Source organism: Leptonychotes weddellii, chromosome 3 (assembly GCF_054177405.1).
Source record: "Leptonychotes weddellii isolate Sample4059 chromosome 3, ASM5417740v2, whole genome shotgun sequence".
In the NCBI taxonomy this organism is placed as follows: domain Eukaryota; kingdom Metazoa; phylum Chordata; class Mammalia; order Carnivora; family Phocidae; genus Leptonychotes; species Leptonychotes weddellii.
The window spans coordinates 173979015-173997580 of NC_138371.1; the positions used below are offsets into that span (position 1 = coordinate 173979015).

At 51.1% G+C, this 18566-nt stretch overlaps 1 protein-coding gene across 1 annotated transcript in view; it reads right to left on the reverse strand.

Moving 5' to 3' along the window:
- COL4A1 (collagen type IV alpha 1 chain) overlaps positions 1-18566 on the reverse strand; it is a 135903-nt gene that overhangs the window by 24941 nt on the left and 92396 nt on the right. Inside the window, exons 18-29 of the mRNA XM_081815206.1 lie at positions 17714-17755; positions 16141-16225; positions 15611-15646; positions 13062-13226; positions 11554-11649; positions 10266-10349; positions 9664-9734; positions 5913-6104; positions 5202-5370; positions 2310-2402; positions 2117-2221; positions 241-338 (exon numbers count right to left, since the gene is read on the reverse strand). Of these exons, the coding sequence (XP_081671332.1) occupies positions 241-338; positions 2117-2221; positions 2310-2402; positions 5202-5370; positions 5913-6104; positions 9664-9734; positions 10266-10349; positions 11554-11649; positions 13062-13226; positions 15611-15646; positions 16141-16225; positions 17714-17755 (1236 nt within the window). The remainder of the gene's footprint in view (positions 1-240; positions 339-2116; positions 2222-2309; positions 2403-5201; positions 5371-5912; positions 6105-9663; positions 9735-10265; positions 10350-11553; positions 11650-13061; positions 13227-15610; positions 15647-16140; positions 16226-17713; positions 17756-18566) is intronic.

Sequence of the window (18566 nt, forward strand, 5' to 3'; positions counted from 1 at the left end):
GGACCCTGAGATGCACTACACACACAGGTAAGCATGTACTCTGAAAACTGGAACAAACGATTCCCTCAAAACATCAACTACCACGTACCAGCACTTTCTTCCTTTCTACTCTGTGCTATTTCTTTAACCAACAAAGCATGCTGATCCAACATATGCCGTGACACTAATAAGCCACATTTTATGGGTCTAATTAATAATAAGGATGAGGAAACAGCAATCCAGAGAGCACTCAGCACCCACCTTTTGGCCGGGCACACCCGGGTTGCCAGGTAAGCCGTTAAATCCCGGGCGACCCGGACTCCCAGGAGGTCCCACGTCTCCAGGTAAGCCATCAACACCTGTTAGGAAGAGTCACAAAACCACCAATGTATTAAAGCTATTCCCCCCTTTCCTCGCCTCCCTCACACTTGCTCAGACGTCCCTGGACTGAGCAACTGAACTGGCCAACAACAAAGAGCCCTTCGAGGTGGTTCTAAGAAGAGCGTGGGGCCTCGCTCGCCGTCGGGGGAATCACCGGTGCCCACTGGGGCAGCTTGGGTGCCCTGGACCACGTGCTGTGCCTGCCGCCCTCCCTGTCTCTCTCCCACCGTCCCCTCTCCCCTTCCTTCCGCTCAGCTTTTCCTCCTGTCCCACCCCCCAAACAAAACAAAGACCACCGTGGCACGTGCAGCCTAGGGTGGCCCTCCCACTCTGCGGCTCCGAGCGTGCCGCCGCTCGGGGTAGCCCTGCCGCCTGTTCGAGAGCCCACCCACATCCACTGGAGCACACCCACATTTTCACAAGACGCCCCGGGAGTCCCAGACGCTCTGGTGTGAGCAGCGCCGCTGCAGACCATGGGTTCTTGAACGCGGCTGCACCACACCAAAGGCGCATGGGGCATTTAGAGACTGGGCCCCAGCCCTAAAAGGCCCAATGGGCTAACAGCTACCCCGTGGCTCTACTGTGCATGAAGGTCCCCCTGTGGGATGCAGAGGTCCACGACGCGCGGTGATCTGTAAGTATGCAGAGGTCACACGTGCTGTGGGGCTGTGGTACTGAGGGGTCTCGTCAGAGAGTGGACCTAACTGCCCACCAGTGTGCGCATCGCCAAGCCGCTCTGAGTGGGCAGCCAGCCTCCAACAAGGAGACCCTACCAGCTAACTTTTCTACCTCTCAGGATGGCGCTATGGTGCTCACAGGGGAGAGGGTGGGGCTCGGGAACAGGCAGAAGGCCTCAGCACTGTCCCTGTGAACTGGGAGGGTCACCGAGGGCCTTCTGCCCTGTAAGCCGGAGAGACGTGGCCACGTGCATGTGTGGGTGCAATGCAGCACCTGGAGGGGTGTGCAGGCCCGTAACTCTGCCAGCAGGTGTGACACAGGCTGAGCCTCTGGACGGGAAGCTAGGAGCCTCGAGAGCTCTTTCCACTAGGTTTGCACACACGGCCAGGAAAACTGGGGTCAGGACGCCGGCCCAAGCAGGAAAGAGATGTCCCTTATTGCACACAGCGCCTGCTCAGTCCTGGACCGAGGTCCACGACGGCAAGTCTACGTCAGGGCCCACCCACAGGAAGACAGACCCACAAGAGGAACAGAAGCAGTCAAACTGTCCTCCTGACCGCCTTACTGTTTCCAGAAAGAAGTTCTGGTTCTAACATGTCAGCACCCCATGCAGACCCAGGCTCTGCGGTGTGGGGGCCTTCTCCCCCTGAGAGTGAAGCCCCCTCCCTCATGTTCCCCAGCACCCTTCCCGCTGACCCACACCCAGCCTGGCATGGGGCCCGGCTGCTCTGCACATCCCCCGCGCTGATGAGGAGAACACCCTGAAATGCAGCTTCTGCCAGCTCCCTGGGCAGCTGCCGGGTCCTGACGTCTCAACCCCTCCCGGCCAACCCACCGCCTCAGTGACTGCATTCGCTATCATCCAGATTTCCGCAAGCTCCCCTGAAGGGCAAGTCACCAACTCAAACAGTGTGTTTACATGCATTGCCTCCTCTCCCCTAGGATTCATGGGAATGAACAGAATGGCCACGGCCCTCGGTGCCAACCAACCAGGGAACGGATGCGACGGCGGGGGCCCAAATGGGCCGTGGGCAGAGCAATGGCCCCACTCAGGGGCTGGCTTGTCCTGCAGGTTTACCTTTGGGGCCGGGGGGCCCTGGAAATCCGATTCCGGGCTGGCCGACAGTGCCCTTCTCTCCCGGGAGGCCTGGCCTTCCTGGGGTTCCAGGAAAGCCTCGGTCACCTGTTGTGAGCAAGACCAATAGTCAGTGAGAGAAAAACCTGTCATTGTTCCAAGCGTAACTCCAGGCAAACGAGAGCATTAAAAGTACCTTGTGGCCCTGAGAAGCCTGGGGATCCCGGAAGTCCTTGTGCTCCAGGGGGACCAGGTAGGGGCACAACTTTTCCTGCTTCACCCTTGGGACCTAGGGGAAGAGCAAAGACACGGTATGAGAGCCTACATCCCATCCTGAGCGAGGACGCAGCGAGCGAGCCCATGTCCTGTCCCCAGCACACTGCCTACCTACAGAGCAGCCCCACCTGCATACCTCCACTTCCTACCTCTACTTTTCTAGAATCTTTCACAGAGAGCTCTTCCTCTTTTCCCCAAAATTTATAGCCAAAAGGACCTAGATACTTGACACACGAATTCCCTAAGAGTCCAAAATAAGAGTCACAAAAAGCTAGAAAATCTGTAACAACAAGAAATGAGATGACCCTGAGTCATTTCTTAATTAGCCTGTCTGGAAGAGTCAAAACACTTTTAGCGTTCTCCCTCAATTTATCAGACAATACCAATTCTACGTTGCTTTGAGGCAGCCCTAAATTACGTTCATCTGATGGGACGTGCTAAGTGGGTGATCAGCACAATCCGTAAGCATGTAGCTGGACAGCCGTGTGCCCTTTGGAGCAGCCCGGGCCCGAGGTGCAGCCCAGCCCCAAGCGCTCATGCCTGGGAGACCCACTGGGGGTCAGGATTTAGCTGCCGGGACAAGACCAAAGGGGTCACCTCCAAGATGTGTGCACAGACTCTCCACACACCCTATACGAATGCAAGACATATGGGGCTTCCCAGGAACGGCCAACACATTCTTTCGCTGCAGACTCTGAGAAATGCCAACCGACTGACCCCAACACATACTTGCTATCAGTTCCACCCTGGGAACAAGCCTTTAATGTCACCAGAGTAAACCGGCTCTGGCAGATCAAAGAAGCCTGCGTTTCTAATCCAGAAGCTGCCTGGGTCTGGATGGCCAAGCAAGTCTACAGAATGCAGACAGCTGACCATTAGCACTGTCAACACCTCCTTCAGGAACCTTCTTCCTTCCCTTCCTGCTAGGATGCATCTGTGTGTGCCCCAGTTGGTCTTTCTGAAGGTAGTTTCTGGCCAAGAAGCGCCTGATTCCTTTTTATGGTTCTGCAAATTTTCAGATCCAAAGAACACTTGAGATGCTGATTTTGGAGTCAGGAGCTATGGGGAAGAGATCACAGGTCCCTTTTCCAAGATGGGCAGGGGGGTGTCTTCCTAGGTCAAACCCAGTATTTCTCTGCCTCCAAAGGAGTCACCAAAGAAACATTTCTGGGATCCTTGCTAAGCCACAAACAATGATCAAGGGAGTCATAACTGGGTGCTATGTAATCATGAGCCATACAACCAACGAGAATGATAGTAAGAAATACAATAGGGCGCGGTGCTTGCACTTCCAACAAAGACAGGCTAACGTGCCCTGTGCAGAAGAGCTTATAAATTTGACACTATCATGTAGTAAGTAAGTAATGGTTCCCGGTGGGATAGGAACTGATAAAACTTGGGCTGGATATATGGCTTGTGACAGAATCGGCGGATCAGTGAGCACAAAGGCCATGCAGTCGCCACCCCCCCATCAACGGTTCCACTGTGTGTGTCTCAGTTTCCCCGCGGTCAACCGTGGCGTGGCTCAGGAGGTCCACGGTAACTGGACGCTGTATATGTGCTCGCGTCATTCACCTCACGTCACCTCACCACGGAGACACTCTGTCACGTCCCCTCGTCACAAGAAGAAGGGTGGGCACAGGACGAGAAGGTATATTGCGAGAGACACACACATCCACACGACGTTCATTACACTGTGTGGTTATAAGTGCTCTATTTTGCTCCTGGTTGTTCTTGGTAATCTCTTCCCGGGCCTCATTTACATTTTAACTTTGTCACAGGTCTGTATGCATGGGAGAAACCTAGCGTATGCGGGGTTCAGTACTGTCCTGGCTGCAGGCTTCCACGGGGGTCCTGGAACGTGTTCCCCCAAGTATGTCATCTAATTCCTCCCTAGCTTGGTCACACAGCTACTTACTATGTGGTTCAAGCTTTACCAGTCACACAACTGTAATCACCCGAAGTCCTTCTGTTCATTTTTAGGATTTCTAGGACATTTCTTAGCCCTGCACTCTTCCTTCCCTCCTCGGTGCCCAAGCCCTTCCTGGCCTCTGCTCTTGCAGCCCGGGGAGGGTAGGGGGCCAGGGAACGACGGGAGTGATCGGTTTCTAGCCTGAAGCATATTCCACGACCTGCACCTGAGAGCCTGCCGTGTGCCAGGCCAGGGGCCACCCCATGACCACTACCCTGATAACACGCAGGGCGCAAAGGGGGAGTGAGCGTGTCCGTGGGAAAGCCTCGTGTTGGCCTCGCACCACGTGCTCTGCCAAACCCCCAGCAGTGCGCACCGGAAGGGCAGGGCCACGCCTATCTGGCTGCCACCACCCCGCCACTGGGCACACAGGCCCAACGGAGACACGGTGCGCAAGTGACCGAAGCCAGCCCCTCACTGAACAGCAACGGTGAGGCAAAGACCACCCGGAATCAGCCCACAGGCACCTGCCCATCCGTGGAGAGGTGAGACTACCCGGCCTGGAATATACAGAAGCCCATGTGGACTGTTCACCAGGGAGACACAGAAAATAGGTAAAGAGAAAAAAAACAAGCTCATGTTGGTATCCCTTCCACAGAGAAGGCCCACTTGAACTGGAAAGCACTGCATCCTCGTGAGAAGAAAAAGCATCTATCAATTCAGATGCTTTGCAGCCAGATTCTACACATCACTGGGCCCTTCTTACACATGAGGCCACAAGGTACGGTATCGCTACAATAGGGCCCAGGCCAGGCCACCTCCTGTAAGAATGGACACCAGACTCCTGTCCCCACGTCGTGAAGCCCAGTGCTCTGTGCACCTGAGGTCCTCGGGCCTCACCTGGCTGGCCTGGGGATCCAGGGGTCCCTGGAAAACCCGCTTGTCCTTTGTCACCAACAGGGCCAATAGGGCCAAACCCTGGAGGCCCAGGAGGGCCGATGTCACCTCGACTGCCGGGGAATCCAACTCCCCCAGGGGGTCCACGCTCTCCTTTCAATCCTACTGAACCCTGACATGCAAAGAGAAAAGAAACGTTATCAGCAGACATACCAACATGTGTTCATCTCACATCCCTCCACCATCTGCAGTAAATAAGTATCAGAGGTTAACTGGCTTATGCTATTTATTGACTTCCCCTTCTACAAAGGTCAACTGGCAGTTAATAAATGACACAGCATTCCTGTCTATGCTGGGCAGGCACCCTCCCTCCCCACACAAGGACACCCTTCACAGACTGAAGTATTTGTATCTGGAACTGTCTTTTCAAGGATAACTTGCAGGCCACTAACTCTAAACTTCACGTCCCATCTGACATGCGAACATCCAACACATAGGCGCCAGAAGATATCCATGCACTGTCCCCCCACTGTTCCCGTCAACAGCATCAACGCCTACGTTTGCAAACTTAAGTCTCCCCAAGGACCACTAAACATCACATGTAACAATCACCACCCAAATGAAAATATGTAGCTACGATGCAAATAGTTCATTTCTTCATTCTTTGCAGATCTGCTTATAAAGTGGGCATTCCAACTCTGGAAATAAACATACCGGGGAGCCTTTGGGGCCAGGCAGACCCGGATGGCCATCTCTCCCAGGAGACCCTGCTCTGCCTGGCATCCCGGGCTGTCCTGGAAAGCCTGGGTCTCCTTTGTCTCCTTTGAGCCGTGCGTCGAAGTAAATCTCGCCAGGCTCTCCCTTGGCTCCCGGCTGGCCCATCAGCCCTGGTGTGCCTTGCGGGCCCTACGAGCAACAAATGGAAGACATCAGTGCACAAAATAGGCCAGCAGCATTGTTACATAGCCAACAATGATACTGAGAAGTCACCTCCTTGAAAAACGGCAGTATGTTCAATCTTATTTTATTTTCTAGAAGCAAGCCAATAGCTCTGTGACAAAGCCATGATCTGACCTCTCACTTCTTGTGTTTCTCTTACAATACCTGAAAAAAAAAAAGCCTTCACTGGGTATTGCAAACAGAGGCCAGGCTAGGGCGGGGGGAATGAGTGTGGCACCAAGCACCCAGCTTGGAGGACAGTCCCCAGAGAACCTGCTTGTTCCTTCCAACTGTTAACGTTCACAGGAACATTCTAGCAAGTGCTAGAAGCTGCTGAGTGTGTGACTTCTGGGGACCAAGAACTAGAGAAAGGGCTTCCAGGTGCAGACGCGTGAAGTGTCTGAGGGCAGAACGGCAACAGCAAGCAGAGAGTCTGGGGAGCGAGCGCCGGCCAGCCCCATCACCACTGTTCTGAGCAGTCAGCAAAAGAGAACGGACTTTCCCAGGAGACACACCCTAGCACATTTTCCAGTTCCTGGAAAGTTAAATCTTCAAGGAACGCCCACACCCACAGATGGTCTCTCCTCTAGCCTGAGAATTGGGGTTCACAAGGTTTTCAAATACTTGTCTCAAGTACTCATTCCCTTAGGCCTGAGAAAGAAATCGCTCAGCCTCCCTGCTGACTTGGCAGGATTGTACTCTTGGACAATTCATTTAATTTGAATTCCCTCTCCCACACTCCCTCTGAAACGGCCCTCGGATGTATGTGAGTCACATGTGACCACACACTTCTGTGTAGGTGTGTAACACAGAGTAAGGAGCTGGAAGACAAGGGACAGACCCAAATTCACACGATCTTTAGATTTTAGCATGGGGACCGTTTATTATGCGCCCACCATGCGTCACGGCCCTCGGCACACCACTCTGGACTCGGAGCCCAGTTGCGCCGGCAAAACACCAGAAGCACCCCCCAGCAGGTGAGGGAGCAGACCCTCCAAGACCTTGGATGGGGGGTCGTGGAAAAGTCATTATTTAGTTCAAAGGTGTTGTGGTCTCTTGTAGCTTTCTCTCTCGAGGTATCATAGCTCCTGTGCATCCTTAAATCCCAGCTAAGCTGCGACTCCTCCGTGAAGCCCTCCCTGACACGTGTCCTGGGTTTCCACAGTGGAGCGAACGGTCCTCATTACAGAAACTCTCCTCCCTGCGCACCTTTCTCTCCTCCAGTCTTTGGGGATGTTGAGGGCAGGCCTAAGGCTTTCTAACTTTGTGACCTGAACGTCTGCAGCTAGGGAGGTATTGCAGGAAGGAGAAGTTGACCAGGCAATATTCACCCATAAAAAATAAACCCCAATGTAAGAAATTACAACCAGTGTGTATTTTTCTCAACCTGGAAGGATCAGTGTTACTTTACGGTGATTATTCACAGACTAGGAATACAGTTTTCCAGGATGGCGAGCACACGGTGAGGAAATACCACTCTTTATCTTGATAATGGTGACCTTACCGGCTAGGCTATCGTTCAAGGAAGAAATCTAGATATTTTTTTTGAAAGGTGACATCTTGACCCTAGGACACCTCCTGTGGCTTCTCTGCCACAGAACGTCCTAATCTTCAGCGATTCAAAGGTCTTTGGATCCACATTTCTTGACATAAACGAGGAGGAATCAAACGCTGCCTTGAACACCTCGCCTTGGCTCCATAAATTGGAGGAGATCCAACGACTATATGGTCTGCTTCTAACAAGCGCAGCCACCGCGGGGTGTCACAGCTCCTTTCAACTGACCGTCCCGATGGCCCCGAAACCCACCCAGGTCCCCGTGTGGAGCCAGCCTCTTGTGCCGTTCCCTCTTTCCCAAAATCCAACCCTCGGCCTTCAAAAGGACATGTCACAGAAACGCTATCCAAATCAAACAGGAAATCAGAGCATTTCATCTCTTTTCATCCTCATCTACTTTCCAGGATGCTCCGGGGTTCGCGGGCACCTCATGCAGCCCCAGCCTCACTCGAAGTGAGAGAGCCCCACCTGTGAGCCAGTTAAACTGTGGAGCTATGGGACAGCCTCAAATATAAGAGAAATTACTACCTGCTCAATTAAATTATTTACCCAGAAAACTGTTTTTACAAACTTGGCCGTCTGCAGAGAGAAAGGAGCTCCTGATGGGGAAGGCAGGGGATTAGAAGTTTTGTCGTGCACTGGCTTTATTTTCTTCTTCATCAGGACTTGTCCTCAACTGTCCTTCTCCCTCCGTTCTCTTTTCCCATTTTTATTAGATTTGGGGCTGGGGGGCTGGTGTCTGGATGGGATGTCAGGCAGAGTCGAGGCAGGAAGTTTCCAGGAAGGCCAAGTAGATAAAGACCATGTCCAGAGGTTAAAAGCATCCTCTGCTGCTTCTTCAAAGCGCTTCTGGCTTTGATCCCCACCAGAGTCAGGGCTTCCCAGTTATGTGAACTTCTCATTTATTTAGAAATATTTTAAACAATTGCAACTTGTAACTTAGCTCCCCAGGCACCAGGGAAGTTCTGGAAGCAGAATCCCGAGATCTAACTTCAAAGGAGGAAGCGATTGCTCAATCCCAGCTGCTTCAGTGCCATTTCAACTCACTTCTGCCCTGACCCGCTTTTATAGAAGCTGCCAGTAATATTTTTAAACATCGCAAATGTTAAAGAGCTACATCAAAAAGGAATAAAATGCTAAAGATTTTATTTTCATCGTGTGACAGAAGAAAAAAGAAAAGCAAAAGGGAAAGCAGTAATGAAAGAAAGTGTGGAAAGTGGCTGACGCTTACAGAGCTCAGAAGAACAAAGAAAATACGAGAACCAGGCCCTGAGGTTTACGCGCTTTAGAAACAGAGCTGATTACGTGCAATAAAATGCCCTTCAATGCTCGGGATTACAACTATTCTCCTCTATTCAATGGCTTCTTTTTTAAACAAACTAGGAAAACTGGGGAGCTGATTTTCATTTAACTGTAAGGTTTCACGTCGATCCGAGATTACTTCATTTATAAATTTAGAAAAGCATCTTCACAATAGATATTGGTGGATAGGAATTTTCAAAACACGTCTCTGTGAGAGAATAAACAAGTGTGGAATTCCTCAAAGGCGACAGGCCGGTGATCCTCTATTTCTCCACAAGAATACTGGCTCTGAACTTACTACATTGTTTTTAAGTAACGGGTGTAACTGTTTGCAGATGGCTCCTGGTGGCACCATTTGTTTCAAGAGCCCCCGAGACCCTGTGGGAAGGTGACACACAGCATCCGGCTGCACCTGGACACAGGTACGTGGCACTTGAATTCTGACCAGGTGAGGAGAGAGGCAGGTGAGATGCAGATTCTGGACTCGACAGTCCTGCTCATCGTCAGGCGAAGGACACGGGGAGTAATTCTAGACTGCTCGACAAAGCCACACTTGACCAGCACCCAAATCATACAGCAAAGGCTGTGTTTGCAAATGCGACAATAGACACCTTTGTTAGTTGGCTTGGAGGCAACGTCTAATAGGTACGCAAACTCAGGTTTACTTACAGGCAATCCTTCCAGACCATCTCTGCCGGGTAAGCCTCTGTCGCCCTTCGGCCCTGGCTGTCCTGGGAAACCTTTCAGAAGACAAGGGAGATGCAGCACATTACTGCCTGAGACACATCCTCAAAACCCCAAAACTTTCGTTCTCCAGATTCAAGAGCACAGATATCTTGACATAAGTGGACGGTGTCTGAAGAATCTCCACAGAGTAGTAACAGGAATGGTCACAGTGGGCTCCAGAAGGGAAGCAGTGACCCCAAATTCGGACAAGGACCACTGAAGCAGCTGGTGACAAGAGCCCCCCCAACCCCAAGCCCCAGGACCACTTCCGCCAGAAACATGCCCTTCACTTCGGTTGAGGGAACGAAGGTTGTGGAGCTGAGGGAACCGTAGGCTGTTGACCTTTTGGTGCCAAATTTTAGATCAGCTTGATGATTTTCCACAAAGTGGACAAACCCCGGAAGTCTGACTTAAAATCTCATTATCAGGCTTTGGTTTGAATGCAGAAACTGAGGTCTCTCATGGCGCGAGATGCGTTTCCCTGTGAAGGCTCCAACCGATGGAAGAAAATTCAGGCCTGGTCCCTTTCACGTCTGGGGTCTTACCTATTTCTCCTGGGGGGCCCTGCGGCCCAGGGGGCCCACGAAGTCCTTCTGTGTCACAGATGAGGCAGCTGTCTCCTTTCTGACCTACAAAGGGAACACGGGGGTACGTATGCACACGTGAACTACTCCTGCACGCTCCACTCTGGCCAGACCCATTGCTGGGAACAGACGCAGGACCCACGCAGACAGCCCAAGTCCCTGAAGTGCGGGCGAGGCAGAACAGGAGCCCACCCATGGGATGGGGACAGTGCAAGTTGGCTGGTGGCCAGCTGAGCTCTGGGCCCCATGGGATTCGCTCATGGGGAGACGCACCGCCGACCGAGGGCTGGGCGGGCTGGTGGGGCTACGGCAGGAGGATGGAGGTCTCAGCACAGAGAAGCTCCTGACCCCGTCGTAACGTGGGACAGCCCAGCTCAGGAAGTACTAAGCAGCTGGTAACTAGAGAGAGTCACTGACACTGAGTGCCCCCTGGCACTCTGGGATGACTTCTAAGACCGTATCCATCGGGACCTCCGAAATCTAAAATTCTAAGGTGTTAGCTGCAACTGTTTTCATGCAGCATTTGTGTTGTAGACCTTGGAAGAGGAAGAGGCTTTGCAATCCAAAGCCAGCCATGGTGCCCAACGGGGTTGGTTTTGGGGGCAGACTCCTAGTCGCTCTACTCTCCGGCTGTTAAGAGACACACCATCATTGGACTGTCCAAGGGGTAGGACACGCTCAGACAGGACTGCGGACACGGTGAGAACCCACTGCGGGCACGACAGTGAAGAGAGGACCATGCGTCCTGGGCTGGGGTTACAGCAGATGCTGGAGATCAGTAACAATAATGCTGAGAGCCGGGGGGGGGGCAGTCCCAGGGCAGCTGATGTGCTCACACGGATTGTGGGAACAGGGCCTGGAGGGGTGGTGAGCGTTGCAGGCACACGACGGTGACTCGGCTCAAAAGAAAGATATTTGCTCTTTGAGAAGGGCACTCTCAAACTCTGAACCGAAAGATCACGCTAAGGTATCAGTCTGAGGGTTTAATCTGCTGACCATGTAGACAGTGTCAGGGCCATGGCCCCCTGTTGCCTCCCAGGTGGCATCTCATGCTCTCTCCCCCCAAGCTCCCCCCCCCCGGAAGCCCCACATCGGGACACCCCGGCAGAGCTTCACGTGGGCAGCCACATGCTAGGAATGGACTTGGATAAGAGTTCCAAATACAGGAAGAACGTGCTCACACCCACCCACATGCAGAAACAGATCCCATCCAAGCGTAATCATTTTTTAAAACATCAGCATCTCTTACCTTTTTCTCCAACCTCGCCCGTGAGCCCTGGCTGCCCCGGAATTCCAGGGGGACCCTGATCCCCAGGCGGTCCAGGCTGACATTCCACAATTCCATCTGAAATGGATTTTTAGAAGTTACAGGATCATTCCCACCACCCGAAGAGAGGATTTGCATCCCCTCTTACTCAATCTCTACCGTAATACCAAACGGCTTTTAGGCTATTGTAAGAGCTGGAAACCCCGCTTTAGCTTCCTTCAAAACAATCCTAGAATGTTAACTCGAAAACAGGACCCACACAGCACCCAACTGATCACTCACCACAAGCTTTCACTGATAAAATATCCATTTGATGATCCTAAAGCACATTTCAGTTCATTAGTCCTGTCCTGTACCTTACTTCCTTTCTACCTTGCAAAGTACATACCATCGTCCTTATTTTACACATGAAAAAACTAGGCCGGGGGCACCTGGGTGGCTCAGTCTGTTGGGCATCTGCCTTCTGCTCAGGTCATGATCTCAGGGTCCTGGGCTCGAATCCAGCATCGGGCTCCCTGCTCAGCAGGAAGCCTGCTTCTCCCTCTCCCTCTGACCCCAACCCCCCCCCCCGTTCATGTTCTCGCTCGCTCTCTCTCTCAAATGAATAAATAAAAAATCTTTAAAAAAAAGAAAAAAGAAAACTCACACTGATCCTTTCTCCCAGTGAAGCTTCAAACCTGGAAATCCACTGTCCCCCCGCCCCCCCCAGTCCACATCTGCCCTCTGCATGGAGCCTCATCCATGAGAACTCCTTTTCTTAATGATGTGTCTGAATTCTAGCAAATAAACGGCCTGGAACCCGCTGCATGTGGACCCCCTTAGGTCAGCCCCACAGAAGACTAGGGTTTCAGGCGCTCTCGGGACACACGCTGCTAGTGACACGGCAGGGCCTGCCTTGAAAACCTGAACGTATTCCCACTGGGATGACCTTGTCTGAAATTGTCTTACATTCTGCGCTGGTATCACTTTGGGATCACAGGACCCCCTTAACTGAATCAAGAGTTTAATGTTCTGTGCGCAGCTTTGAGAGTGGGCTGACGAGAGACCCACCGCGCAAAATACCCCTCTATGTGAGGTCATCCGTTCGGTCACCACACAGACTGTCCCCTGCAGGCCCTTTCTTCTTAGTGCGTGTGTGTGTCTTAGTACTAGTTTGTGTCTCTAGAGGAACAAGAACGTGTTCTGTTTTCCGGAAGAACCACACGATTCAACGGCCTTGCTTTTTCCCTTTGACGCCGGGAGACTCAGGCCTGCTTAACATAGTTCTTACTCCTTCAACCAGTTTTACTGTTTGATTTTTACTATTCCTTTCTGCAGCATGACTAATTTTGCAAAGATACCTCAGTGGGATATGAATGACTCACCAATCCTCGGACACCCGGTCTTTTGTTACCACTTGAACTCTGAGTGCCCTCCCTGCGCCCCGCAGCTCTGGCCTGACACCTGTCCTACACGAGACGCCACATGCCATGGTCCCCAAGAGTACTTACTCGTGTGGCCTGGCTGTCCAGGGGGCCCGGGAAGCCCAGGGGGGCCCGGTTGCCCATCTCTTCCACTTGGTCCTGGCAAAGAGGTGCCTGGAAACCCTTGGTCACCTTTCTCGCCTCTTTCACCAGGAAAGCCAGGAGCACCCGCCTGCCCTGGTACCGGGAAGCCTGAAACCAGAACAAAATCTCATGTATGTCACCACAGTGCAAGGTCAACGTCCACAGCACAGATGAACTTTCTTAACTCTGTTCAAGGTAAAATGACTAGTGACCATCCCTGGAAAGGGAACTGTTCTACAGAAGTAAAAACAGACTGAACTATCCGGCTTCTTACCCCGTAAGTGTTGGCAGCCAAATGCCCCCTACAACTTAACATTACGGAGAAGGGACTCACTACCCAGACATGAAAAAATCGGTGCATTTCTTTTGCTGCAAACAGTATTCCCACCGCATGAATGAAAAGGCCACTGAGGGTACTGTGGGTCGATCTCATTTCCACTTAGAGGATAAGGGCATAAAAATGTCACCCACCAAAGAAAAGTGGACACAAGGCCCAGGGGACAGGAACTGGGCTGGCAATCGAAATTGAACAGCCAAGAAGTAAAGTTACAGACAAAAATGATGTTATGGGAGGAGCGTGAAGTTAGGTCTGAACACAGAAAGCCAAGCTGGGGGATAAGACAGCAGGGCCCCCGTGCTGGGCAGGTGCAGAGAAGAGCTCCCACTCATGCCGGGAGGAGCGCCAGCCTGGGGCTGCTCTTGGGGTCTCTCCTCCCAGCCCCGGCCACCAGAAGCGGGACGTGTCCACAGCCTCGAACAGAGCAGAGCGCAGAGGACAGAGAGCATCCAGGAAGATGGCCAATCCCAGAGTCGGAGCTGCAGTCGTAGGAGAAGGAATGCTACCCCACTAAACCCCACATGCACTCGTCAGCACCAGCAGGACTGAAGGCAGCCCCTGGGGGCTGGGGTTTAGACCCCACGAGGGGAGGAGAAGCAGCACCCAGCTCGGCCCCAGAAGGGGACCCCATGGCTCACAGAGTGCAGCGCTCACTGGGCCAGCAGCCGGACTTCAACCAGGGGAGAGCAGATAAGGCCAGAGCAGTTTCACAGATGTCTATCTATAATCACTGTAAGTTAAGAGGTGATCTGGCAGATAAAAGACATTAGAAGTAAATGCGGCGACACCAAGGGGAGACACGGAGTGATGTGTCCACTAGGATGGCTGGAAGGTCAGCATTTTCATAACCGCAGAGAAGAAAGTGGACGAAAACAGAGAAGGGCGATTTTAAAGCTAGATCCCCAAGCTTTAGAAGGAAGGCAAGCAATGAGGGGCCCGAGCCCGGGGTTGGAGCAAGTCCTCAACGCAGGATGGCGTGGGGAATAGTCTGTTCCAGCAAAAAGGAACGAGCCCTGGGAGAAATTACAGCTGAAGAGCTGTCAGAAAGGGAAAGGGAAATAATGAAAAAGAATAAAACACGAAAATAAATTAAAAACATACAAAACCAAGAATGTAAGGATGCGGGCACTCGGCTGTGGTGTGGATTCTAGGTCACATGCAGGTTTCCCTCCCAGCTTTTCTGATCCGCTCCAGGGCCTGGGGGAGCACATGCACACGCACACACAGATGTTTGCGCACACGCACACAAGCGTTTTTACACAAACATCTGCACATGCACACACAAGCATCTGCACACACAGACATGCAGGTGTGTGCACACATTTGCACACACATACAGGTGTGTGCACGCACAAGCATCTGCACATGCAGACATGCAGGTGTGTGCACACCAACACTTGCACATGCAAACATACAGGTGTGTGCACACAAACATTTGCACACGCATACAGCTGTGTGCACACACAAGCACCTACACACGCAGACATACAGGTGTGTGCACACATCTGCACACACAGACATGCAGGTATGTGCACACCAACACTTGCACACGCATACAGGTGTGTGCACACACAAGCACCTACACACAGACATACAGGTTGTGCACACAGACATTTGCACATGCAGACATACAGATGTGTGCACACACAGGAATTCCACTACTAAGCAGCAGGAATGATACAATCACACACTAAGTACAAGCGAGCCACATGTGATCTCATGGAGAAGCTAGATCAGAGATGATTAGATCATTAGGGGGTTTCAGCTAAGTCTGGTCCCAAGGGAGAAACAAAGTCTCCCTGGAGACGGGGAGTGTGGGCACTGATAGTGAGGGGCCTGTGGGACACTGGGGACCTGCACCCTTGGTGGGGGGGGCAAGGAGACTGGGGGGTAGGTCTGAGCCAGGGAGAGAAGGTAGGACTTGAGGAGAGACGTGAGAACCCCCCAGGAACACACATAATCCCATGGCCACCTGTGACTTCCAAAGTAAACAACAACAGCTGTGAACACACCTTGCTGTCATTACTAGAAAAACATGCAACAGAATTGGCAGCCATTTCCTGTGGATCACTAACGTTCAAGAAAAACACACTTGGGTTACGAACCACATAGACGTTGTACGACTGTTCCAACACAATCAGCCCAGCATGCTCACCTGGAGGACCTGGCTGGCCTTGTAATCCTGGGAACCCTTAAAAGAGAAGGGAGAGTCAGACAAACCAAGCCTGTGTGTCTGTCCCCACAAGGCCCTGGGTCAGCGGGGTGAGGGAAGGGCACTGGTGGAAACGCAGCGCCCTGGCCCTACAGAGCTGGACAGAGATGGGCTCTAGGAGCCCCAGTGCCAGGATGGAAGACAGACATGAGTCTGAGACAGGCCTTAGTCACCACGTGGTCCTACAAGGCCTGTTGGTGTTACCAAACCGTGAGAGTGCAGGTGGAAAGTGGAAGAAAGGTAAAGGATAAGAGGACAGAAGGAAGGCGGGAGGAGGAGTGGGGAGGGAAGAGGAGGAAGGGAGGAGGGAGGGAAGAGAGAAGAGGAGGGGGAAAGATGAGGGAGGAAGGAGAGGGGAGAGGGAGGGGGAAGGAGAGGGGAGGGAGGGAGGAGGAAAGAGGGGAGAGAGAAGGAGGAGAAGGTAGGGGGGTGGAAAGAAGGGGGAGGAGGAGAAAGGAGAAAACAGAACGTACCTTTGGGGCCTGGCTCTCCTCTCAACCCTGGGGCGCCCGGGTACCCCCGCTCTCCTTTCTCTCCGGAGGGTCCTGGGCCGATGGCCTGAATTACAGAAGAGAAGATCACGGCAGTGCAGGAGAGTGGCTGGGCTGTACGTTATAGCAGTGCAGACGAAGAAACTAACACCTCTCCAAATCATCTCAAGAAAGGTGAGAGTAAAGAAAGGGTAGTGGGGGCGTGGGGGGGGGGTCATGAGAGCACAGAAAACGGACCCCCCCGCTCCCCCCCCCCAGAGCACTCTGCTGCAATTGTGCTTCCTCCTGTCATAACTGGCCTGCAGCAGTTCTACCCGGGAAGTGAAGCTAGAAAAATATTAGTTCTGAGGTTTCGGTTTGGAATTTCTAACTCCAGACAAGCCATAAAATGAATAGTCTACTTTAAAGGGTACTGTCACAACACCCTTACATTTCCCCAGGCGATAAGTTAACAGGAACGTGCAAATTTTTCACTGGAAGAGGTTTTCTGTTGTGTTGGGTTGTTTTTTTTTTTTTAATGGTCCAAAGTGGGGGACTTCCTCAAGGATGTAGGGATACAGGCCAAGAAGAACACACTACAAAGGAGTGAACTAGGTGAGCACAACTCTAAATCACAGAAATTTAAGGAAAATGACAAAATCAAATATTGCAGATTGCCCTTAAAACAGAGTTCCTTTGTAGCAATTAACAGATGTTATTAAAATCTGCTGATGCACTTATGATACAAACAGGCCACTCGACCGTGGCTGCTAGGTCACAGATACGGAAAGGGGGTCCTGAGTCTGCAGGAAGGAGGTTCTGAGCTTCCCCACAGCCAGCCAGGTCCTGGAAGCGCACCCCAAGGAGGAATCATTCACGGCTGCACCCCCACGGGGTGCAGGCACGAACCACCACCGGGCACACGCCATGGGCAGCCGTGCTAAGCACCTCAGCCAACGAAACAACAGTAACCTTTCCACTGTTCCAAAGAAGATTCGGGACAAAATGGGTCAACCAGCTCCAGCACCCCTCTCTGACAGGACACCGAAGAGGGCCGTTCCAAGATAACTTGCAAACGTGAAGAAGGTTCATTTTTACAAAGGAAAAAAAAAACACTGCAAACACCGATTGCCCCCACATGTAAAAATACGCACAGGGGCGTATGGGTATTAACATAAGAATAAAAAAAATAAAATAAAACTAAAAAAATTTTTCAAAAAAAAAAAATACGCACAGGGGCAAGTAAAATGCTATTTGCAGACATAAAACCTGTTTTGCTAGGGAAAGTCAAATTATGGATGATCGGTTTCTTTTAACATTTTCCTTAATGGACCATTAAAAAAAAAAAGTTTCAAAATGTTTTGCTCCTATTGTTATCCAAGAGCAAGTCTTTTCATTGTCAGTGGTCGAGGAAATGCAGAAATTATCGAAATATAATAAACGCCACACAATACTGAATATAAGTTTTTGATTTTAAATAACATGCACCCTCTATACACACAAATGTCATTCTAGGAACACTGTGGGGCACGTGGCCCCAGCCCCCAACCAACTACCAAACAGCACTTTTACTCACAATTCCAGGTGGGCCTGGAGGACCTGCTTCACCTTTGTCTCCCTACAAAAGAAGAAACACTTGTATTTTTCGACTAGACAGATTGTCTTGCAGAAAGCATGGTTCAACTTCCTGTCCCAGAAAAATAAAGACTGTGCCCACTTCCACTAAAGTTATTTTCCTCTCCTAAGCAGCCCTCACTGTGAGGGGCTGAAAGTGCTCTGTACCTATTAAACCAAAAATGAATGCACGTCCATCTGCTTTCTATAAGCGTGATGCACGGAAACAAAGATTTCTGCAAATCGTTAACGGAGTCTAATGGCTCACATGACAAAGCCGCCCACAAGGTCTGCTATGTTTGATGGCATGCTCCCTCGGGCAACGCAAACAGAATCACTGCTAAGCTGAATTAGCATCTGGTATTTTTTCAATAAAATGAAAGTAAATGGAATGAAAGCTTTTGATTTCTAAATATATTTTCTTAAAGAAATCATTTCACTAGAGGTTTTTATGTGTAAGGTTGTCTAAACCTGTAATAAAAGGATATTCATGGTTTCATCTTTCCCCCTAAAATCCAGCATTACATGGGGTAGATAAATTCTAACACTTTGAGGCTTAATTTCATTCGTATTAGAAGAAAAACCCAAAGGAATTTATCCTGTTATGTCTAAGGTTTTATATAAGCCATCAAAATAATAACCTTTAAAAGTCCTAAGATCTGCACATATTCCATGGATGCAGTTTCTCCCCTTTAAATAAACCAAAGCAATAAACTTAGCAGCAAACCAGCATTAGATGTTTTGATTTTTCTGATGTGATTATGAGACTTTAGAAATATCTGTGGGACTTAAAAAATACTTAGCTAATATATCCT